Here is a 25,247-nt window from a genome sequence, read left to right on the forward strand (position 1 = left end):
CTGGGAAAGCATAGACTCCCAACAAACACCAGGATCTGCTATCCTTACCAGAGGCTAAAATAGTTGAATCTGTATTGCTGTATGAGTGGGAGCAAAGACTAATGTAAATCAGTTATTTACTCTCTCAGATAATGTAAGGACTAGGGGGCACTCCATGACGTTAGCAAGTAGCTCATTTAAAACAAATCGAAGAAAATTATTTTTCTCTCAGTGCATAATTAAGCTCTGGAATTCATTGCCAGAGGATGTGGTTACAGCAATTTGGATAAGTTCCTAGAGGAAAAATCCATAAACTGTTATTACAGTAATTAATAAGCAATAGTAGCTTGTGATTTATCTAAAGTTTGGGTACTTGCCAGGTACTTGTGACTTGGATTGGCCACTGTTGGAAACAGGATATGGGCTAGATAGACCCTTGGTCTGACCCAGTATAGCATATCTTATGACTTTATTCCAGGTCCTTCCTGTTTCCCAGAAAGATTGAAGAATACCATCCCATCTTAGTCCTAATGGCCATAAACAAGTATCTCATGACAGAAGAGTTCAAGATGATTATCTAGACTCCTTAATACCCCTTCTAAACAATGAAGATTGACCATGTCCTCTGGATTTGAAGGACCATATAGAAATACATTTAAGCTACATGAAGTATCTCAGGTTTGTGGTAGGGTCATGCCACCTCCAGTACTGTATCAGCTCCATAGGTATTCACAAATGTTTTGCTATCACTGTGGTGTGATTACACAAACTGGGAGCTTATGCATTTCCCTACATGTGTAACCTCCCCCCTAATGAGGCATTTAGTGTAAAATATTGAGAGGCTCTGACACTGTTGGACTATTAAGTATCAGGCTCACAGGTGTGAGGGTTCAGCAATTTGGGTCATACAGATGGTGACGTGGACCTAGGCTAGAGACAGTGAGGTAGACTGCTCCTCTTGGGGTGGACAGTGGTCCTTGGATCTCTGCTCTGCAAATTCTATCCCTCTCTTCATTTTGTTGCTGGTAGTCAAGGTGCCCCATATACACATGCCATACAAAGGTAGAATTCAAACTCTTAACCTTTTATTTTCCGGGGTTACCAGCCAGCAACTACTGTATATACAATAATGTAGAGGGCATAAGACGATTACTGAATAACTCAAAGTTCAACAGGATTCTCAGCCAAGATAAGGTTATATCATCATTTAAACTGTACCACTAGAATTATGATACCATGTCCAATAGAACATTTCTCCTTTCTTGCATCCTTCCCTTTCTCTTTCTCCAAAACCTACTCCCTTCAGGAATGCAGTTCCTCTCTGCTACTCACAAACCATGGAGTGCCTCTAATGAAGGTACTCTTATTCCACCACAAGATGGTGCAAAGTCTGGAAACTGGGGTTTGGTCACCTGATAGGGGCGAACTCAGCTCGACACAATTTTCCAACATGGCATCGACTGGCCCGAAGCTGACCCACCAGCAATCTTTTTTTTAGCTATGGGGGGTCAGGGAGTGGGGGGTGGTGGTCCAGGGGGTTGTGGCCAAAGGATTTGAACCAAGGGGGAGAGGCTTATTAATAGACGTTTCAATCTCTGAGTAATAATATTTACTCCTTGCTTTTAAGCAGGCTTTTCTATAATCATGTAGTAAAGACCAATAGATCAGCTCAAAACTAGATTCTTTAAATTTTCTCCATTCCCTTTCAGCCTTACGGAGTATCTTACTTGTCTCAGCTAATGATCTAGTAAAACATGGGGCGTATTTCATTTTGCCACACACTACTACTTCATGCAACGATGCTAAGATATCATTTACTTTGGCCAATGTTGAGTTTCATATATCAAACAAGCCGACATTAAAACATTTTTTTTTTGTTCGGTTTTCGGAAACGGCACTCTACATTTCTTCTCCCTCACTCCCCCTTCCCCTCTCTCATTCACCTCAGTCACTCACCTCCCTTCCCTCCCCTGCCCCCACTCAAACTCCTTTCCCTCAGTCTTATTCACCCTCTTTCTCACACTGCCTCCCTCCCCTTTTACTGAAACCCCCTTCCCTCACTCTCACCTCCCCTTCCCTCATTCTCACTCCCACCCCCCACCCTCTCCTAATCCCATCCCTCACTCTTAGCCCCTCCCATCCCCTCTCAGTCACTACGCTATGTGACTCACTCCTTCCCTTGCGGCATGGCGGTCAGAGCTCTCAACGATCCTCCTGTCCCAATTCCCTCCCCCCCATACTATCCTCTTCCCTTTTCCTGCCATCCCCTCTCATCTTCCCTTTCCTTCCCCTCTCACCTCATCCACAACCTCTTCCCTCTCCCTCAGCCCTCCTCCACTCCCTATTTTTCTGTTCTCCACAACTTTACCCTTCCCACTTACTCACTCACATCCTCTTCTCTTTTCTTTCCATCCCCTCTCCTTCCCCTCTCACCTCATCCACAACCCCTTCCCTCTCCCTTAGCCATCCTCCACTCCCTCTTTTTATGCTCTCCATAACGTCACTCATATTCTCTTCCGTTTTCCTTCCATCCCCTCTCATCTTTCCTTTCCTTCCTCTCTCACCTCATCCAGAACCCTTTCCCTCTCCCGATGTCACACCAACTGTGGCAGCAGCTCGGGTCCCTCATTCTTGCTGCAAGAAGTCGGCCACTCGCCTGCCACTCTCAGGGTCCCGTTAAGCGCGGCCTGCTGAACGACACAGACACGGAGATGGGAGTTCTCCGGGGGTCTCTCTCTCGCATGCGCCACACCACCGGGCTCGTTGCTGGCCCGCCCGACGCTCGGTGGTGAGGCGCGCGCGCTCCAGAGAGACTCCCAGAGACCTCCCATCTTTGTGTCTGTGCCACCGCTGCTCCTCCCCGCCGCTTCCAAGGCAGCCCTCCGCTGCTCCATTTCCTCCCAGCGCCATGTTGCTTCGCTTTGACCGACTTGGTCTCGCGCATGTGCGGTAGAACTGCTCTCTACTGTGCATTTGCGGCACGTCAGTCAAGCCTCATTTATCTAGTTAGAAATGATGGCAGAAGACCAAATGGCCCATCCAGTCTGCCCAGCAAGCTTTCACATTTATTTTTCTCATACTTATCTGTTACTCTTGGCCCTTATTGGAAACTTTTTGGTTCTAATTTCCTTCCCCCCTGCCACTGATGCAGAGAGCAATGCTGGAGCTGCATCAAAGTAAAGGCTTGCTTTGCTCTCTTTCTGGGAGACCTGTGCCTTTAAGAAATCCGTTCGGGGACTTGAGAGGGAGGAAGGAGCAGGGCTCTGGCTTTCACTTTTGTTGCTCTGCTTTGCGGGGAGTGGGGGTGGAGCGATGCCCATGTAAACTCTTTCGGTGGTGACTGAGACCCACGGGCGGGTTGCCAGCACTGCTCCCCCCCTGCAGTTGCGGAATGTTCACTTGGCTTCTCCTTATCTGCGGGACTCAGGGGGTGGGGGGGCGAACTGACTCAGATCTTCTCCGTTCCCGTTGTCTTCTCTGTGCTGCTGCTGCTTCTGATCTCTTCAGCTGGAGGTAAGGAGCAAGGCCACTTCGCAGCACGTCGGTCACAGCCGCTCTCTACTGCATTTGCTCTGCTCCGGCCGTCCCAACTCCCTCCCCCCTTCCCCGGCGGTGGACGGACAGGATTGGCGACTCTTCTGCCCTTTCCTCCTCCTGTCCCTGTGCGTGACGACCGGCCATCCCTACTTTCCTCCCCTCTCCCCACGGCGGTGGAGGGACCGGGCTTAGGCTGTTAACATTGTGGAGGAGCTGTTGCTCGGAGCGGCGGCTCGTCTACCCTTTCCTATTCCCCTCTGTCACTTTGAGCTCTCTGTGTCGCACATGCGCGGTAGAGCTGCTCTCTACTGCACATTTGTGGCACGTCGGTCAGGGCTCATTTATCTAGTTAGATACCTTATCCATAGGGTTATTATCCCATTTAACATCCTCAACTGTTTAGACCAAAGAGCCATACATTTCAGGGATTGCACTCATTTAAACAAATGCACAAAACACGATGAATAAGGTCAATTCGCTTCATTTGGGGGGCCCCAAAATGAATTGGGGCCCCCTGAATGAAACAAACATTATTCATTGCATTTGTTTTAAACGAATGCATCATGCCTAGGCCTAGGCCTGAATCCAAGGCCTTGCCTAGGGCACTTGGCCTACATTCAAGCATGACACTGGCACCTTGGTCTAGGTGCAAAGCCAGGACTTCACCTAGGGCATAGGCCGAGACACAAAGCAGGGGCCGTGGCCTAGACCCGAGCCTGATCCCAGAAAAATTAAAATGAACTTAACTGATCCGTTGAGTATCTAATGAAGGCGTGGTCCCGAGATTTGGGCCTGAGCCAGGGCCCGGACCCATGCCTGATGCCATGGCCCAGAGCGGAGGCCAGGTCCTGATACTATGGCCTTGTCCTGAACCCAGGCCTGATGCTGGGGCCCAATCCAGGGACAGGGTCCTAAACACCTTGGCCTGGGCCTAGGCCCAATGCCATGGCCTGGTCCAGAGGCTGGGTTCCAATGTCAGGACCTCTTAGGCTGGAGCCTGGATCTAGACCCAACACAATGCCATCCACTGGGGTGAATGTGCCGGGGTTCATTAACTCCAGTGTGACCCCCAGAGAATGGAATCATTTGACATAGAAGAGCCAAAGAAGCAGAGGAGGATCTTTGAGGCCTGGGCTCCAGGCCAGGGTCTGACCCTGGGCTGATGCCCAGGCATCGGGACCCGGTCTCCTGGTTGGGCCCTGGCAACAGACCTGGGTCCGGTTCGAGGCACCAGCGTTGAGCCTGGGTCTGGGCCGAGGACCTGACATTGGGACCGAGTCTTCAGGTTGGGTGCTGGTATCAGGTCTGGGCCTAGGCTCCAGCATAGGCTGAGGCCCAGGCATTGGGACCCAACCTCCGAGTCAGGCCTTGGCATCAGGCCTAGGTCCAGGTCAAGGCCCTGGCGTTGGGACCTGGATGCCAGGCTGGGCTGCAACATCAAGCCTGGGATGGGCTCTGGCCTAGGCCAAGACCCAAGCATCAGAACACGACCTCCAGGTCGGCCCAGCCCAGTTCAAATTCCCGGTGTTGGGATCGGGCCTTTAGGCTAGGCAATGGTGTTGGGCTAGGGCTGGGCTCCAGCCTAGGCTGAGGTCTGGGCATCAGTACCGGTCTCTGGATCATGTTCCAGTGTTGGGTCTGAGTCCTGGTCAAGGCCCCAACTTCAGGATTCGGTCTTCTGGCTGGGCTGCAGTGTCAGGCCTGGGTCTTGCATAGGCCAAGGCCAAGGTCACAGGGACATTCCATGGCCTTGGCCTATGCCAGGCTGAGACTTCAGACTTCAGACTGGGCCTAGGTCTCACTGGTGGTTCCCCACCGGACCAGTCAAGTATTTTTCCAGGTGTGTAGTAGGGCTGGGTAGTGGGGTCAGGAGGCCCCGTTTTTTATTTTTTGTTTGTTTTTGGGGGGTGTTTTAATGTTTGATTCATTTTTTTTCACACAAATGAAATCAAACAAACATTCCATGAACTAAATTCATGTGAAAACAGCCTTCTGAAAATGAACCAAATAACAAAAACAATTTTTTTTTATCCCTACACACCCCTAATAAATTGCTCAGCTCTCACCAATTGATGAGCTAGTTTCTTTTTGAGAAATACCCAAGCATATGACCTCATAGAGCATAAGACACTTAAAGAAATTAAAAAATGATCTGACTATAGGACCTCCTGAACTGTAAGCCTTCAGTGCAAAACAAAAGCTCTAAAGTGTGTCCTGTTATGCCTAAATCAACTGCATGTAATTAGCTGCTGCCATAATTGACAGAAAATCTTGTGCCAGACTAAAAATATTTACATCAATATGAATATTAAAATCGCCCAGTATTATAAGTTTAGAATATGAAATAGCTAGCACTGACAATGTTTCCAACTATGTATGCATATCTTGCACAGTATAACCCGGGGGGGGGGGGGGGGATATATTACATAAAATACCCAGGTTTCTACTCATATGGCTTAGATGCAAATGACTCAATTAATAGCAATTTGACATTTTTTCTTTAAAAGACAATCCCTCCCCTCCTTGCTCCAACAAGGAGGATGAAAATGTTGAAAATAGCCCACTGGACATGGATAATGTAACAACACCCTGTCATATTCATGGTGCCAAGATTCCACAATACAGGAAAGAGCTAATCGATGTTTATCTAATTTATCAAGGAAAGTAACCATTACATTCACGTGATATAAAGGCCTCTGAATCGGATAGAAGAACTGGACAGAGATCTGGTCAAAGACATCCAAAAGGTTGGAAGGATAGGAGAAGTGCTGTTTGTTGGAGATTATAATCTGTTGGATGTGGATTGGATTATTCCTGCTTCAGAATCAGTATAAAGTGGAGAGATTGTGGCAGTCCTTCAAGGGGCTCTGCTCAGGCAAATGGTGATGGAATCCATAATTGGAAGAGTGATAGTGAACCTGGTATTCACAAATTGATAGGTGGCCACTTGAGTATCAGTGATCAACAGATGGTATGGTTTGATATAGCATCCAAACAGAGAGAAGTCACACAAAGATCAAAGTTCTGGATTTCACAAATACAGACTTTGTTAAAATGGAGAAGTGCCTTAAGGAGGAATTAGAATACTGGGAGAACATGGATGGAGTGGATCAGCATTGGGCCAAATTAAAAGAAGCTATAATAAAAGCATCAAATCTTTGTAAGAAAAGTAAATAAAAGTAGGAAGAAAAGGAAACTGATATGGCTTTCCAAGGGTGTGGCTGGAAAAATAAAGGCAAAAGGAACAGCATTCAAAAAGTGCAAAGGCTCTCAAAATGAGGAACACAGGGACGACTATATGGTGAAGTTGAAACAGAAGAGAAAAGAAATCAGGAAGCAAAAACTCAAGCAGAAGAAAGGATTGCCAAAAAGGTAAAACAAGGTGACAAAACATTTTTCAGATATATTTGAGAAAGGAGGAAGGCCTGAGGTGGTATTGTAAGACCGAAAGGAAATAAAGATCATTGTGTGGAGAAATATGAGGAAAAAGCAAAACTATTAAACAAATATTTGAGTTCTGTGTTCACTAAAAACAGACCTTGGAAGAAGACCATTGCTGCTTGGCAAGGGAATAGCTGGGAGTGGCATAGATACTGCTCCATTTAAAGGATAGAGTGAGTGGAACTAGCAAAACTGAAAGCGGGCAAAGCCATGGGGCCTGATGAGAAACATCCCAGGATATGAAGGGAGCTCAAAGAGTTGCTGGCAATTCCACTGAAAGACCTGTTTAATAGATCCTTGGAAACAGAAGCGGTGCCACAAGATTGTAGAAGGGCAGTTTTTGTCCTGCTTCACAAAAATGGTAGCAGAGAGGAGGCTGGTTAGCCTTACCTCAGTGGCTGAAAAATTAATAGAGACTGCTAAAGGAAAGGATAGTGAACTATCTACATTCCAGTGGGAGGCAACATGGTTTTACCAGAGGAATATCGTGTAAGGATTGTTTCACTGCCTTACTAATTGTTTTGCCTTTTTCCAGCTATAAGAGTAGGGTTTTGCATTTTTTTAAGACCTTCATTAAGGGGTAGATTTTAAAAAAGGGCGCCTTCGCGTACTTTTGTAGGCGCATCAGGCGCAAACAAAAGTACGCTGGATTTTAGTAGATACGCGCGTATCCACTAAAATCTTGGATTGGCGCGCGCAAGGCTGCCTATTTCGTGTAGCCGGCGCGCGCCGAGCCGCGCAGCCTGCCGCCGTTCCCTCCAAGGCCGCTCCGAAATCGGAGCGGCCTCGGAGGGAATTAGCTATCGCCCTCCCCTCACCTTCCCCTCCCTTCCTCTACCTAACCCACCCCCCCGGCCCTGTCTAAACCCCCCCCTGCCTTTGTTGGGGAATTTACGCCTCCCGGAGGGAGAAGTAAATCCCGTGCGCCTAGATGCAACCCGGGGGCGGTTCCGGAGGGCGTGGCCACGCCCCCGGGCCCGCCCCCAAAACGCCGCGACCCGCTCCGAAAACGCCGCGACGATCGGCCCCGCCCCCGACACGCCCCCGACATGCCCCCTCGGAAAACCCCGGGACTTACACGAGTCCCGGGGCTCTGCGCGCGCCGGTAGGCCTATGGAACATAGGCGCACCGGTGCGCAAGGCCCTGCTCGCGTAAATCCGGGCGGATTTACGCGAGCAGGGCTCTTAAAATCCGCCCCTAAGATTTCTCCTCACCCAGAGTGCTAGGATTGTCAAACTCCCCTTACATAAACTGGGATGAACATGTGCAGTGTGTGGTTTGTTTCTGAGTTTTGAAGGGTGAAGAGGAGTATTTTTGGTGGCTCCCTACATTCAGGCCCCGCAGCCTGTGCCAGAGGAGTAGATTTATACCCTGCTTGCCACAGACCTGGAAGAGGGACTGTGTCACTATCGCATCCACATGTGAGTGCTAGGATGGGGTCCACTGGGGAGGGCTGGCAAGTCAAACATGCCTCTTGTCAGTCAGTCATGTCACTGTCAGGCAGAACACAATATGCCATCCACATGTATTTGATGTAATCTTTACTTTCACAACTGTTTTTCACGTACAGTCTACTGTTCCATTGTCAAGATGAATCCTGAGTGGGAATATGTGTTTTCTGTTACGTAATGACATACACAGAGAAGCAGTGAGAGAAAGAAAGATGATCATGAGAACAGCAGCAGCTAACAGTCTAATGGCCTCTCTTCCCTGGAAGGGGATGTGGTAGGTGAGGCCTATCAGACAAAGTAGTGTTGTTTAAGATTTTGGCAAAGCTGTCTGTCACTCAGGATGGTATCCAGGGCTCGTGCAGGGACATGGGGGGGATACGGGGCGGGGGAGTAGATCTGGAACAATATTGTTTCATCCTTTCATGTTCCACGCTATTCGGAACACTGAACAGCGCTGCTAATCTCTTTCCGAAAATCACAGTTTAACTTGCAGTTGCTGCCAGAGGGTCCCACCGTTGTCTGCCTCTCTACCCAAGGGGCAGGAGGCCTGCGCAGCTCCCACTCCAAGCCACTGACAAGCTCCAGTGTGTTGATTTTAAGCTGCATTGAGGAGGTGCCATTTTCTTACAGACAGTTTAACATGGTTAAATGCTGAAGAAACTGCTTTGAAACTTGATCTCTATGTGCTAGAATATTATTATGGTATGCTAATACATGCAAATATACTAAATATTTGTTATGCAAACAGTTTAGTCTCTGTATTGAAATACAATTTGCCACAAGCACAGTTCAATGAATATTTTTGTAAATAGGACATTTATAGTAGAGAAGCAGAGGGCAATATTCAGCTGCTGAGTAGCGCAGCTAATTAACTGGATAGACCTATCTGGCTAACTAGCAAGTTATACTCAGTGCTGCAGTGGAACTACTGAATATACCTGGCTATCTTATAGTTAACCACATATGTTTATGCGGCTAACTTTAGGAAAGGGCAGTGGTACTACCAGAGTTAGCTGCATAAATTAAGCGGCTTAAGTTATGCAGCTAATTCCACTCCTCCTCGAAATGCCTCCTGCCCACCTCTGGAACACTCCTGATTTATGCCCCTCATTTCTAGCTGCATAACTTCTTATCTGGCGAGAATTTAGCCGCATTTGTTTTGTGATATGCCGGCTTTGCCATTTAGACAGATAACTTTTGAGTTATCCGTCTAAATGAATCTTAAATATGGACATCACTTTATCTTACATTTTAACAACTATTTGCATTGATTCATATTAAGTCAAGTGATTTAAAATATCATGACACTTTTAACCACAAAACGTAGATAGATTTACCTAGTAAGTCCAGTATAACTTTCTTTTGAAATACATTTTACATCACAGTGTGCCATGTTATAAGAATAGACTACCATGTAAATTTGCATCGTATCAGTGATAATTATCCTTCCAAAGCTTGACAGTTCAATATTCTTCTCAATAGCACAAGTATAGATGTCACTTCCTAAACCATCACTTCAGTATATATGAAGAGTTCCATATTTAGATACTCTCTGGCTGAGCTGGATAAATTCATCCAATTTACTAAGCTAGGATAGTTAGAGGTGTAGCTGCACCACTGAATATACTCAGCTATATCAGGTAAGTTTATCTGGCTAATTTTAGGGCAGGTCTCAAGCATGAGCAGAGTTAGCTGGATGAGTTATCTGGTTAACTTTGAATATTGGATAACTTATCTGGCTAACTCAGCTCCTTCCAGTTATGCCCTAGAGCCCCACCCACCTATTAGCCGACTAACTATTTAGCTGATCCTGGGCACATAGCTGCCGCCACTTAGCCGCATAAGTAAAAACTTATCCGGCTAAGGGATGCTGAATATGAACCTCGAACTTTCTAGAATATGTGACCTCCTGTGCTCAGTCTATTACCTATAAATACTTCATACAAGCAAACTGCTAACCAAAGACATACTTTTAACAACAGCATGAAAAATTAAAAAAAAAAACCCTCTTGCATGAGCAAAGGATAGTTATGCAACTGAATCAACAGATTACCAATTCCTCTAACAACAAACACTACCTTATGCTGCTTACACAGGTAATAACAGTTAAGATAAAACTGTGGAAGATTAATTAGTTTAGTTTAATTTATTAATACTCTTGCTATAATGCTTTTCTACATAAAACTGAAGTGATTCACAACAGATAAAAAGCACAATTATAAGAGAAATATAAAATATGTAAACTCCCCAAACCTCCCCCTTAAATTAGAAACATTCACATACAAATACTACAGCATATACCAAATTACTCTGCCCCACTTGATACCTTTAAATCATCTATAAAGTACAGCAGAAAATCTCTCATTTAAAATAATCACATACAAAGAAAACAGTACTTTGCTTTTGGACCCCTCAGCATCAGTCTACATTCCCATAGGCTTGTTTGGTTAGCCATGTCTTGATCATCTTTATAAATTTACCCTATTTGAAGTCCAGTCTACACAAAGGCCCCAATCCCTATTCATTTGGGAACATTAACTTGGGAATTCCTTTGCAAATCTTGAGAAAACCGAAGAAAACGTAGGGTTTCACTGATTGTCCAGAGACTAAAGATGCTGTTAAAGCAGACGTGGAACAAAACTGTCATAACAGACTGTACCCAACAAGATATATACTGAACATTATAAAACAAAAGTTATCTAAACAAGGGCCAAAAACATACAAAATGTATCAAAGCAATGAGAAACGAGTCTTTCTTTTACTTTTCAACAGTTTCACAAAACAGAGACTACCACTTTTGCACCATATTGACAAACCAGTGGCCCCATTAAAATAAGTAATGACGTTCTAAGACCAAGATTTCAAGCACTATACTATAATCCATTGTCAAACAATATAATATGGAGTGGAGGGGGGGGGGTTGTCCATTTTTTTATAGTATAACTCACAATAGTAATTTATATATATACAAAAACAGAAACAAAGAGATACAGTAGGAGAGCTCTTACCATCTGACACAGTTTTTGGCTGAGAGCTCTTCAGCCGTAGAGAAGGTCGGAAACGGGTTCTATCATTGAAGCTCCAGCTCTTTTGCACTTTGGTTGGGCTGCCTTCTGCAGTAATATCAGTGCTTGGTGACCGCCTGTCTCCAACTGATGCTTGTCTATTCTTAATACTTTGGCCTCTGGGGCTAGCCATCCGTACACGCTCCTTGAAACTTAATTTCTGGCTGCGGAGAGAAAAACTGCATTTTATTGCATACGTAATCACTGAAGTTCATGACCAATCTTTAACTATATTTAGAAATTGTAATTAATTATTTGATCAAATTGTGTTCAATATGCTTTTATGTTATATGGAAACCTTACATTTCCATATAGAAACATATTTGAACAGTAATGCTAATTTCTGAAGTGCATTATTTTATTGGTCAGAATCATTAATCAAAGGGTTAAAGTAAACAGAACTAGATTACACTAAATCTGTTAAGATGTAACTAAAAGTAATATTTTAACTGTGGCAATTATTTAGCCTATGGCTTTAAAGATTTCTAAAGTCATTGCCATGCATAACACCCCAGAAGAGTGCATTTCTGGTTATTGCTACTTGCAAATAGGAACACAGTTCCTAATTTCTACATGCAAGGTATTGTTCTAGCAAGCAAGATTATGTAACTGAAATGTTCATGCAAAAATACAAGGCACTACATCTTCCAATGTTTTAGCAGAAATAAAAGCTCTGCTTCCATATACATTATTAAACAGTTGTAATCTTTCTAAATTCTTTTGCAATCCCATGGGTTACAGAGACAGTAGAATTCATGAAATATACAAGGAACATAATGAAAGAAATGGTTGACTAAAAGGAACATGATACACATTTATACTTTGATGGAAATGTAAAGTATATTTAATGGGAAAAAAGGAGGTAATATTTCCCCTGTATAAGTCCCTGGAGAGACCTCATTGCATAAGTTGTGGAGACCACATTTTCAAAAGAATATAAACCAGCTGGAGTCAATCCAGAGGGTGGCTACTAAAATGGTCAGTGGTCATTGTTCTAAAGCATATGGGGAAATACTTAAAGGTCCAAACATGTATACCTTAGAAGAAAGGCAGAATAGAAGAGATATGATAGAGACATTTAATTACCTCCAAGGTTTCCATGAACAGGAGGTGAGCCTTTTTCAAAGGAAAGGAGGCTCTAAACGAGGAGTCATGGGCTGAGGTGAAGGGGCAGACTCAGGAGTAATCTAAAGAAATATTACTTTACAGAGAGGATAGTAGATATGTGGAACAACTTCCCCATAGAGGTGGTGGAAACGAGGACAATAACTGAATTCAAGAGAACATGGGATAAACACAGAGGATCTCTGAAGGGATGGTAAAGCTGAATAGTTGGTGTGGATGGACAGACTAAATAGGCCATAATGGTCTTTTTCTGCCATCATGTTCCTATGTATAATATATACCTGCTGTGCCATAAACCCCTCTTCCCTAAATCTCTTACATTCGTCACATATTTAAAAACAAAACAAAAAAACAACAGATGAGGCAGTGAATGCAAATAGGGCTTCCAATTTCAGTGCCTGATTCACTAAGGATTTTTCCCATAGATACAAAATGAGAGAAAAGCCTTAATGAATCTGGCCCTCTGCTCCAACTTGCCTGGGATTTTTGCATGCTAGAGGCATGGAAGACTTGATAGCAAATTGCTAAGAAGCTATAATTTTTTCACCCAAAACAATAGTAAACCTTCCAGTAATGATAGGCATTACTGAGGAACAATAGGAAAGGGATATAGGGAAAAGGGTTTTGAGAGGATATTGTTTAATGTCTAGATTCTTACGAAATATTAAGAATTAATGAGATGAATTCACACATATTGAGGCTGGAAAGGAGGCCATGGAAAAAAGCAGTTTAGGAGAAAAAGTTATCCTGTGTTTTAAAAATCAATTTTTCAGAGACTAAATAACAGAAAATAGACATGTTTTTAAGAAGCATGGGAAGGACAATTTTCAATGCTTAAAATTGGCTTTCTGTAAATTGCCCTCCCTCAATGCATTTTTGGCTTCCTGCTCTTAGTTCATGCTGTGTCATTCATTGAACATACGGCATGTGTTTCTTCTGACCAACATCAGAGTGACTTTGCATGTCTGAAATGGGGTAGTGATACCTATGCATATTTTAATAAGGCAGATCATACCTTCCATTGCTTGGAGTCAGATTGGACCCAAATGCCTCTTTATGGGGACAATTTTCAGATTGCCCATGGGACAAAGTCCCAACGCTCTTTTTAACCTGCAGACTCTGAAACTTTGTAGCTGGGACTTTTTCCATGGAAAATAATGGGGTGTGCAAGTTAAAAAATCTGGGGTCGGCGCGCACAAGGGGGTGCACAATGGTGCACCTTGCGCGCACCGAGCCCGCTCCGAGCTGTGCTGCCTTCCCCTGTTCCCTACCCCTCCACCCTACCTTTCCTTCCCTTCCCCGACTTCCCCCGCCCTTTCCCCCCTACCTTTGATGACTTCTTCTTTTTATTTCAAAACTTACTTCAGCCCCGGGGCTGAAGTAAGTTGCGCATGCCGGCCGACTGCCGGCACGCAATCTCTGACACAGCGGAAACTGGCCACTGTGTCAGAGGCCTCTGGCCCCACCCCCATTCCACCCCCGAACCGCCCCAGACAGCTCACACCCCGCCCCCTCCCTGCCCTTTCTTGCAAGCCCCTGGACTTACACGTGTCACCAGGCCTTTTTAAAATAGGCCTGGCGCGCATAAAGGGGTACGCGCGTACCCCACGAAAACCTACCCCAAACCCCCCTGCGCGCGCCGAGCCTAAGTCCTGGGGCTTGCATGGAGGGGCGTGTCGGGGGCGTGCCGCGAGTAATGCGGCGTTTCGGGGGCAGGCCGCGAGTGACGCGGCGTTTTCAGGGCGGGCCCGGGGGCGTGTTCGAGGCCTCCGGACCAGCCCCCGGGTTGGGTGATGGCGCGCCAGCAGCCCGCTGGCGCGCGCAGATTTACGCCTGCTTTCTGCAGGCGTAAATCTGCCAACAAAGGTAGGGGGGGGGGGTTTAGATAGGGCCGGGGGGGTGGGTTAGGTAGGGGAAGGTGAGGGGAGGTGGAAGGAAAGTTCCCTCCGAGGCTGCTCCGATTTCGGAGCGGCCTCGGAGGGAACAGGCAGCGCGCGCTGGGCTCGGCACGCGCAGGTTGCACAAATGTGCACCCCCTTGCGTGCGCCAACCCCGGATTTTATAAGATACGCGTGGCTACGCGCATATCTTATAAAATCCAGCGTACTTTTGTTCGCGCCTGGTGCGTGAACAAAAGTACGCGCTCGCGCAAAATTATAAAATCTACCCCAATACTTATAGAGTTGAAAATACAATTTGCATGTGTTATTTTCCTCTGCCAACCTAAGCATGCCCCCATGCTTTTAGCTGCATTTAGAGAAGGCATTCCTTGGGATGTTTTTAGGTCAGGGAAGGAAAATAATGCACATAGAGGTAGATCTTTAAAAAGTACGCGTGCGCGTACTTTTGTTCGCGCAACTGGCGCAAACAAAAGTATCCCGGATTTTATAAGATACGAGTGTAGCCGCGCGAATCTTATAAAATCCGGGGTTGGCACGCGCAAGGCTGCGCAAAATCGGCAGCCTGCATGCGCCGAGCCGCGCAGCCTGCCTCCATTCCCTCCGCGTCCCCCTACCTTCCCCTCCCTTCCCCTATCTAACCCACCCCAGCCCTAACTAAATCCCCCCCTACATTTGTTGTGCAAGTTATGCCTGCTCGAAGCATGCGTAACTTGCGCGCTGCCTCGCCATCCCCCGGCACAGGCCGCAGTGCCGAGGGACTCGGGACCGCCCTCCTGGCCCGCCCCCGAACCATCTCCAAGCCCCCGGACCCACCCCGGACCCACCCCGGACTCGCCCCCAGACCCCGGACTCGCCCCCAGACACCCCCCCGGACTTCCAACATGCCCCCCGGACACACCCCCTCCTGCACGCGCCGGTGGCCTATGCAAAATAGGTGCACTTGCGCGCGAGTGCCCTGCGCACCTAAATCCGGCAGGATTTAGGCGCGCAGGGCTTTTAAAATCTAGCCCATAGATTGCATTTTTTATTCTATACATGTTGTTTTCCATGGAAAAAGTATCTGCACAAAAAGAAGGGGCAAAAGTCTAAACTGCCTCATTTACATATTCTCTGAAACATTTATTTGGTCAGCCTACATAGAAACAGCAACAAGACACATGTAAAATGTTTCTTACAGTCCAAAATAAAAGAAGCAATGGCTTAACAAGCTACAAAGCATGAACAGCTGGTATAAAGGGTCAAGATGTACCAAAATATTGGAAAATGCTTTCTTCTTTGATTCAGTCCTTTTTCCTATTTCACAGAATGACAGCTGTCCTGCCAAGTAAGCTAGAGAATTGGCAGTGCTCTGGCAAAACAAATTTTTCCCTTACACAAACCATTCATTTGTCAACCCCTGCAACACCATCATGACCTCACAAAAACCATCAACACAAGACAGCCAGTGGAAGGACTGCTTGGTTCCACGATAAAGCTCCAGGTGTATAGCTGCCCTGCAGGATACAGTGTATATCCCCCAAAACTGATGTAGCAATTCAGGGGGCACAACCTTCATAACTTTTACACCACATCTGCCTCCCGCATTGAGAGATATAATAAGAAACCCTTTTAATCTCCTGCTTTTTTTTGCTCTGTATAGGCATTCTGCATGCCATCTGACATGTAGTGAAGCATTGCAAGCACTAACAACTGGACACATCTAGAGCCAGAAGACTGAATGAATTTGCTCACTCTTCATACTTCATTGTCAGGAAAGATCACAGGGTGTATTTCAGCCATTCAAAGAGAGCACAAACAAATGTAGTCCTCTTAAAAGGCTCCAAGATACTGCCCTAGTGGTGGTGATTGACATAAAAAGTCAGCCATTGCATGCTCATTGCCTGGCTGAGCGCAGCTATGGTCACTGTGACTACAACCCACTGCTGTCAGTCACCACTTTTAGCCACCCTCTGCCCATCTCCCCTCAGCTGGTCTTCCATTGGCTGTACTAGGACACCCATAGTTAACCCTGGTAGGTCATCCTGCCAGCTCAAATAAATATCCATCTCTTTTCCCCCATCATTGTGCGTGTGATGTGTAGGCTGTCAGGGTTTCAGTGCCCGGTATTGATAGACTATTATTTAGCTGTCATTTTCATTTTCATTGAATGCTACGAGAGCTGAAATTGCTGCCAAAAGTTTTTTGCACCTTGGCGAAGTTGCAAGTAACAGCTGGCGCACAGCATCGAGCATCCTATATCATCATTCTCCTGTGAGAGATGAAGAACTGTTTCCACTGTTCCCATACTTCATCTGCCAATATTCCATCTCTCCTTGATAAGAGCTTGGCAGACCACATTCAAATGATTCCAGTGCTGGATAAAAACCGCTTCCCTTTATATTTATTGATTCTTTTGAACTTTGTTGGTCAGCTTTTGGTATATCTTTCATCTGCCATTCTAATTTTGTGATAGAAAGAGAGACTGTATTTTCACAATTTTGTTCACAGAAACCCAGATGCAATAGAAAGGATCTTTTAAACAAGTATTTGACAACAGATTTGGCAAAGAAAATGATGGTAGCAATAGCAGTAGACATTGCTTGCAAAAAGATTCAATATAAGAAATTTCACAGCAACTTGTTAAATTTTTGTATGTTTTCTTCTTGTATCTCTTTCCGAAACTGTGCACCTTCACACCTGAAACTCTCAAGACCTTGTTTGCAGTGTTTCCCTCCTCCCTCATAAATCTTGGCCTCCTCTCACTCACAGGTACAGGAAGAATAGGCATAGGGTAGTGAACTTGAACTCTGATGGGTTCTCTGATCCCACTCAGTCCTCCCTGGCCCTCAGAACTGCCTGTTTAAGAGAACTAAGGCGTTCTTGGTTTCCTTCTGGGATGTAAAACATCATGGTATGTGAGGTGTTGTCTTCATACATACTGACCCATTCTAGAATCTGCAAACTAGAAGAAAAGCTGGATGGTGGTTCAGCAAACCACTTAGCATAAGAGCAGAGCAGGGAGAGTAAAGAAGCAGTTGCCTGCTGTGCCTTCCAAGGATTATAGCTGTGCCTGTTGGATGTTTAAGCATATTCCACATAACAGCATAGACATCCTTGCTTCAGACAATGAAATTTGTGTTTGCTCAATGCTAGCAGGCCTCCAAAAACAATAACACCAGACTGCTTCCAGTTCCAAACAGAATTTGGGATGGATTACTCTGGCTGATTGTCCTGGCAAAAAATTTTTCATTGAAAGACCTGGCCAGTATTCCAAGCTGGATCTTCTGTGAACTCTACATGGGACTCTAAAATGAACAATACTGTGGCAGTGTTGCGATCCCGGGTCGTGCCCCGGGATCTCCACTCACCACCCGGTCCACTCTGTCCGCGGGAGCCCCCTCCAACCCGCCAAACCCAAGACGTGGCCTCCCAGGCCTGAGACGCGGCCTACTGCTGCTGGCCCCGCCCCCTAGGCGCGCCCGCGCCCAGGGGCTCTCTATTTAAAGGGGCCAGTGCGGGAAAACAGAGGACGCTGCCGGGTTATTTAAACCCGGCAGCCACAGCTAGCCAGTGCCTTGCAACGAGGTTGACTCTTCGGAGTAGCTAGTTGTGCTTCCTGCTTCCCGGTTCCTGCTTGTTTCTGACATCTGATTCCTGGCTCCTGACCTTGCTTCGTTCTTCGACTCCGGCTCCTGCTTCCATTCCTGGTTTTGGTATCCGATATCTGACTTCTGGCTCACGACCTTGGCTTCTTCCTGGACTTCGGTTTCGTCTCTTCCCACTGCCGCAAGTACTTGTTCATCCCCGCCCGGAGGGTTCTCCTAAGCCCCAGTGGCTCAGGTCCTCACAGGCTCCTCCCGGGGGGACCACAGGCTTCCAAGGGTGAAGTCTCTCCAGACCTCCTGGGCGCCAGCTCATCATTGGATTACCTCGGCAGGCTGCTCTTCTGATCCTTGGTTGCATAGGATCCATCTAAGACCAAGAGGCCCGGGTCCCTACGGGCTCCTCCTGGGGGAACCTTGGGCTTCCAGTGGTGAAGCCCAAGGTTCCCCCTGAGGAGAGACTTCAAAGTCTCTCCTCAGCGCCACCTCCTGGCTGCGACGCCCACTGTGAGTATCCACAGCACGACACCTGCAGTCTCAGCCGGCCCAAGGGTCCACGAACATAACAGGCAGATCTTCCCAGACTGGCCACCAGATGTCACTATCCCTGTTATTTAACACTCTAGTAAGGAGCCATCCATACCCCTCATACTCTCCCACTTGGAGGATCTGGATTGGATGCCTGAACACTATTTAGCCCAATCATGTTAAGACCCTTTGGTTCAGTTTCAGGAAGCAGTCAAAGAGTAAGAATGTTTCAGTTTTACACGCTGGTAAGGGCTCCCAGCTTCACCGAAAAGGAGTTAAGCACATAAGAACATAAGAAATTGCCATGCTGGGTCAGACCAAGGGTCCATCAGGCCCAGCATCCTGTTTCCAAAGAGGCCAAAACCAGGCCACAAGAACCTGGCAATTACCCAAACACTAAGAAGATCCCATGCTACTGATGCAATTAATAGCAGTGGCTATTCCCTAAGTAAAATTGATTAATAGCCATTAATGGCCTTCTCCTCCAAGAACTTATCCAAACCTTTTTTGAACCCAGCTACACTAACCACATCCTCTGGCAACAAATTCCAGAGCTTTATTGAGCGTTGAGTGAAAAAGAATTTTCTCCGATTAGTCTTAAATGTGCTACTTGCTAACTTCATGGAATGCCCCCTAGTCCTTCTATTATTTGAAAGTGTAAATAACCGAGTCACATCTACTCGTTCAAGACCTCTCATGATCGTAAAGACCTCTATCATATCCCCCCTCAGCCGTCTCTTCTCCAAGCTGAACAGCCCTAACCTCTTCAGCCTTTCCTCATAGGGAAGCTGTTCCATCCCCTCTATCATTTTGGTTGCTCTTCTCTGTATCTTCTCCATCGCAACTATATCTTTTTTGAGATGCGTTGACCAGAATTGTACACAGTATTCAAGGTGTGGTCTCACCATGGAGCGATATAGAGGCATTATGACATTTTCCGTTCTATTAACCATTCCCTTGTTAATAATTCCTAACATTCTATTTGCTTTTTTGACTGCTGCAGCACACTGAGCTGACGATTTTAAAGTATTATCGACTATGATGCCTAGATCTTTTTCCTGGGTGGTAGCTCCTAGTATGGAACCTAACATCGTGTAACTACAGCAATGGTTATTTTTCCCTATATGTAACACCTTGCACTTGTCCACATTAAATTTCATCTGCCATTTGGATGCCCAATCTTCAAGTCTTGCAAGGTCCTCCTGTAATGTATCACAGTCTGCTTGTGATTTAACTACTCTGAATAATTTTGTATCATCCGCAAATTTGATAACCTCACTCATCGTATTCCTTTCCAGATCATTTATATATATATATATATATTGAAAAGCACCGGTCCAAGTACAGATCCCCGAGGCACTCCACTGTTTACCCTTTTCCACTGAGAAAATTGACCATTTAATCCTACTCTCTGTTTCCTGTCTTTTAACCAGCTTGTAATCCATGAAAGGACATCGCCTCCTATCCCATGACTTTTTAGTTTTTGTAGAAGTCTCTCATGAGGGACTTTGTCAAATGCCTTCTGAAAATCCAAATACACTACATCTACCAATTCACCTTTATCCACATGTTTATTAACCCCTTCAAAAAAATGAAGCAGATTTGTTAGGCAAGACTTCCCTTGGGTAAATCCATGTTGACTATGTTCCATTAAATCATGTCTTTCTATATGCTCTACGATTTTGATCTTGAGAATAGTTTCCACTATTTTTCCCGGCACTGAAGTCAGGCTAACTGGTCTATAGTTACCCGGATCGCCCCAGAGCCTTTTTTAAATATTGGGGTTACATTGGCCACCCTTAAGTCTTCAGGTACAATGGATGATTTTAATGATAGGTTACAAATTTTGACTAATAGATCAGAAATTTCATTTTTTAGTTCCTTCAGAACCCTAGATTGCATACCATCCGGTCCAGGTGATTTGCTACTCTTTAGTTTGTCAATCTGGCCTACTACATCTTCCAGGTTCACAGTGATTTTGTTCAGTTCGTCTGACTCATCACCCCTGAAAACCATCTCTGGAACTGGTATCTCCCCAACATCCTCATTAGTAAACATGGAGGCAAAGAATTCATTTAGTCTTTCTGCAATGGCCTTATCTTCCCTAAGAGCCCCTTTAACCCCTCTGTCATCTAATGGTTCAACCGACTCCCTCACAGGTTTTTTGCTTTGGATATATTTAAAAAAGTTTTTATTATGAGTTTTTGCCTCTATGGCCAATTTCATTTCAAATTCTCTCTTCGCCTGTCTTATCAATGTTTTACACTTAGGTTGACAATGCTTATATTTTATCCTATTTTCTTCAGATGGATCCTTCTTCCAATTTTTGAAGGATTTCTTTTGGCTAAAATAGCCTCTTTCACCTTTTAACCATGACGGTAATCGTTTTGCCTTCCTTCCACCTTTCTTAATGCATGGAATACATATGGACTGCGCCTCTAGGATTGTATTTTTAAACAATGTCCATGCCTGTTGAACACTTTTAACCTTTGCAGCTGCACCTTTCAGTTTTTTTCTAACTATTTTCCTCATTTTATCAAAGTTTCCCTTTTTAAAATGTAGTGTTAGAACTGCAGATTTACTTATTGTCCCCCTTCCAGTTATTAGTTTAAATTTGATCATGTTATGATCACTGTTGCCAAGTGGCCCCATCACCGTTACTTCTCTCACCAAATCTTGCGTTCCACTAATAATTAAATCTAAAATAGCTCCCTCTCTTGTTGGTTCCTGAACCAATTGCTCCATGAAGCAATTATTTATTACATCCAGGAACTTTATGTCTCTAGCACGTCCTGATGTTACATTTACCCAGTCAATATTGGGGTAATTGAAATCTCCCATTATTATTGCACTGCCAGATTGGTTTGCTTCCCTGATTTCTCTTAGCATTTCATCATCTGTCTGACCATTTTGTCCAGGTGGACGGTAGTATACTCCTATCACTATACTCTTACCCAACACACATGGGATTTCTACCCATATAGATTCTACTGAGCATTTACTCTCTTGTATGATCTTTATCCTGTTGGACTCTATACCCTCCTGGACATAAAGTACCTCACTGCAAACTCCCTGCTAGAGGGTCCTTTTTCTAATTTACAGAAAGATAGATTTTTGAGCCTGATACCCTTTAGGGGCAAAAGGGCTCTTAATAGGGGTCCAAAAACCTGTGAGCCTATTCTAAACCCTAGGTGGGCAAGCAATAGTGATGGATCCTGCTGCAAGAGACAGTAAAAGCAAAAGATGTATCCGTTTAAACTTTAAAATATTTTTTGGACTTTAGCAGTGTGGGAGGGTTTTTGGATCCCCCTTCCCCACTGGGATTTTAGATCTGAGAACTTGCCTGATCCCACTGACTTTTTCCCAGAGAAGTCCCCTAGAACATCAGTGAATAAAGGATGAAAGAATTACTAAAGAAGGAAGAACAACAGCAGGATGCCCCAACGGAATCTCCACAAACACCAAGGGACCAGGAAAGGCTGGTTATCTCAGAAGATGTTTAAAGGTAGGATTTTTGCAGTGAAGTTGGGGACCCCTTCACCAGGATTTCCTCACAGCCGCTGGGTATGCTGCATGCATTAAAATCACCAAGGGGCTACCCAGATACTTGGAATAAGGACACCTACCTACCTAGAACCACACATATACCAGCATTCAGATGTATTTCAATATTATGGAAGGATGGGCTTTAATTTATGAGTGTTAATCAGTAAACTTTTATTTAACACCCAGAACTGGTCCAGTCTGAATTCTTACAGCCTCTGACCTCATGGAAAGCACCACTACAGTATACATACCCTGGCAACCTTTTAACATCATCTGGGCCATAAGCAAGAGCTCCCCCCCATAAAAAGATTACCCCCTAGGGATTGAGAGTCAAGCATGGAATATAATATGCTAGTCAGGGAGCCCCTGAAGATTTAAATTAGTTATGGCCCTAAGGAGCCACAATCCTCCAAAAAAGGGTTACAATATATTTGGAGGTGCTAATCAGATTGTGAAGGGCAGTTACTGGGTGAGAGGAGCAGTTAGGGGTATGAGAAATGGGTGTGGGATATTGAGTTTACTAGGGGAGAATTAATTAAAGCTGGCAGGAAAATTAATTCCCTCCCCAACACACACTTTATATGTTAATAAAAGACTGACTTGCACCTTCTTCAGCCTGCATGATTATTGCTTCTGTCAGATCTGTCGGTGGTCCAGCCAGTGCCCTATGCAGTCCTGGGTGAAAGGGGGTGGGCTCCCCTTAGAAGTTCTGGCTGGTCTCAGGATGGGCATCCTTACTGATAATGTGGACACTAGCCACATAAAAACTGAAAAGAAGTCATGCTGTCACTGTAGCGGCAGTAGGTGCATGGAGTGCTGGAGCCCCACCTCCTGGCAAGGCATGTTGGCACCCTAGTTGGTTGCCTGTCTCACTCTACCCTTTCAAGGTCCCTGGCTTCTGTTTCAGTACTTGCCTGTGTATCTTATATTTTCAATTCTGTATTTTGGGTTCAGGCTGTTGTTAATTCTCATTTGTCCAATCCATTGTTATATTACCTCTTCTTTTTCTGGGTATTGTGGACTTCCATGTCTTGTCTATGGTATATGTGCAATTGTTTCCATTTTGCTTGTTACTTTCTTTCTTCTTGGTTTTTGTCCTCTAAGTACACAGGGTCATGCAGCCAGCTTCAGAAAGGGCATAAGTCCTCCAAGTCTAGATTTCCTACCAGTGGATGCATTCATAACCAGGAGTTTACTCTATGGTTAACAGAGGTAGAGATGTATGTGCTAACACATGTCTTGCTTTGCACTTCCTTGGCTCTATTATGTTTGTAGTTGTAAGGAAGAGTAGCCACAGAAAGAACCAGTGGGCTTCCCCTCCCACCCCTCAAAAAGGAAGACGAAGGACCCCCTCGGACAACCCTAGCTACTGGAAGGGATGTAAATAAGCTATAAAGATGCATTTTAAAATGTTATTTTTCAGTAAGTTTTTCTATCTTGCTTAACATTGGCATCCCATATCTTTTTTGCTAAGTTTACTGTACGCAAGTATGACTGATAGGCATGAGTGTAGAAGTATAAGTGTGTGTGTATAGATACTATAAGAATGAGAAAGAGGACATACAGATGAGAAATGAATACCGGGCAGAGTCATGTGGTTCTTGAAACCATTAGGAGGCTTGCTAGCCGGTAGGGACTGACAAAGTACTTTAAAGAATGTGACTGGTGGAGAAAGCAGAATTGCCTCGTTTTGAATGGCAAGAAAAGTCTCCTGAACCAGGGCTCTTCGTGATTTCTGTCCTGTTAGTTTTTCATATTGCATATGACAGAGTACAAGGAAAGGGGGTGGCATGGCCTGACTCCCATGATTTTTATGGATGGGCTTTCATTTTGTTTTGTTTCACTTCTTAGTGTGCACAAAGTGTGGAATAAATATTGTAGTGCACGCTAAATCATTTTAACATGAAATAGAATGGAAAAATAAAGACAATTTTTCCTCAGCACACTCCCACTGATTTTCCATGGGAGGAAAAGAAAATAACTAACAAATTTCATCCCATAGAAGTTAATGCAAGTTGCAAAGCAATTAGTAAGATTCTAAATGTTACTCCTATGCCATGCTGTGGTAAATATAGTTGGGTTGGAGGACATTGTGAGGCATAAGCATAAGGGAATAAGTGTGGGGCCAATCTCCCCTTCCCCTTCCAGGACAGTTTAAAAGCACAGGACACTAATGGAGTTTCTACAGTAGCTATCTCTTGTTTGGGCCAACTATTTCTTTTCCTAAACTGTGCCAAACAGATGTTTATCTGTCCTGAATATCCCATCAAATAAACCCTTTTATGACAGTTGCTATTTGGCAAAACCTAAATATCTGCTGCTGTTTGCCAAGTAGAAGCCCCAAATGGCAAGAGTGAATTGACCCTTATGTATAACATGTAATCAAATTAAGAAAGAACAATGAGATTTCTAATTAATTGGGTGATTGATGCAGTCAACTAACTCTTCGCATTGAAAAGAAATAAAGCTAAGACAGATGTGAGATACTTTAGTAGATTGGATGCAGCAAGCAAAACTCATGCTGGATAGTGTGTGAGTTCAGTTCAAAAATAAATTCATGTCACTAGAATCAGTTGCCTTGAGTAATGTTTTCTTTTTAGACCTGACTTTGTACTCAGTTATAATCAGATCTGGAATCTGGTGCCATGAGCCTTCATTCACCATTACCCAAGGACTTTTCCCCTATTTGATATTACTCTCCTTGCCCAACATACCTAGTCTGGTCATTGCAGTAACAGACCTGGGTCAGAAGCCATGCAACAAGACTCATTCTGAAACCCTTCAGTCACAGTCCCTGAATATGACCACTCGGTGTCATCTTTTAGCAATGACTATGACTCCCTTTCCTCTCCCGCAGTAGCTGTGAACGTTGTCTCTGTAGTATCCCCAACCGACCTATGGAACAGAAGACCCAGTTTAGGGACTGAACTAGGAATCTTCTGCATGGCATCTCCCTGTACTGTTACTGAGCCACCAGACCTGCTTTGAATAATATTTTCTCCAAGTATGTCATATTATTTAAAGAAATAACATATTTTCAGTTTTCTTATTCTAACTATCCTGTTTCACCTTTCTAGCAAACACGCTGTATG

At 44.8% G+C, this 25,247-nt stretch overlaps 1 protein-coding gene across 1 annotated transcript in view; it reads right to left on the reverse strand.

Moving 5' to 3' along the window:
* Nucleotides 1–25,247, reverse strand: part of KCNQ5 (potassium voltage-gated channel subfamily Q member 5) — a 1,147,293-nt gene that overhangs the window by 91,997 nt on the left and 1,030,049 nt on the right. Inside the window, exon 10 of the mRNA XM_029595626.1 lies at nucleotides 11,418–11,638. Coding sequence (XP_029451486.1) covers nucleotides 11,418–11,638 — 221 coding nt within the window. The remainder of the gene's footprint in view (nucleotides 1–11,417; nucleotides 11,639–25,247) is intronic.

The sequence above is a fragment of the Rhinatrema bivittatum genome, chromosome 3 (genome assembly GCF_901001135.1).
Source record: "Rhinatrema bivittatum chromosome 3, aRhiBiv1.1, whole genome shotgun sequence".
Taxonomy (NCBI): domain Eukaryota; kingdom Metazoa; phylum Chordata; class Amphibia; order Gymnophiona; family Rhinatrematidae; genus Rhinatrema; species Rhinatrema bivittatum.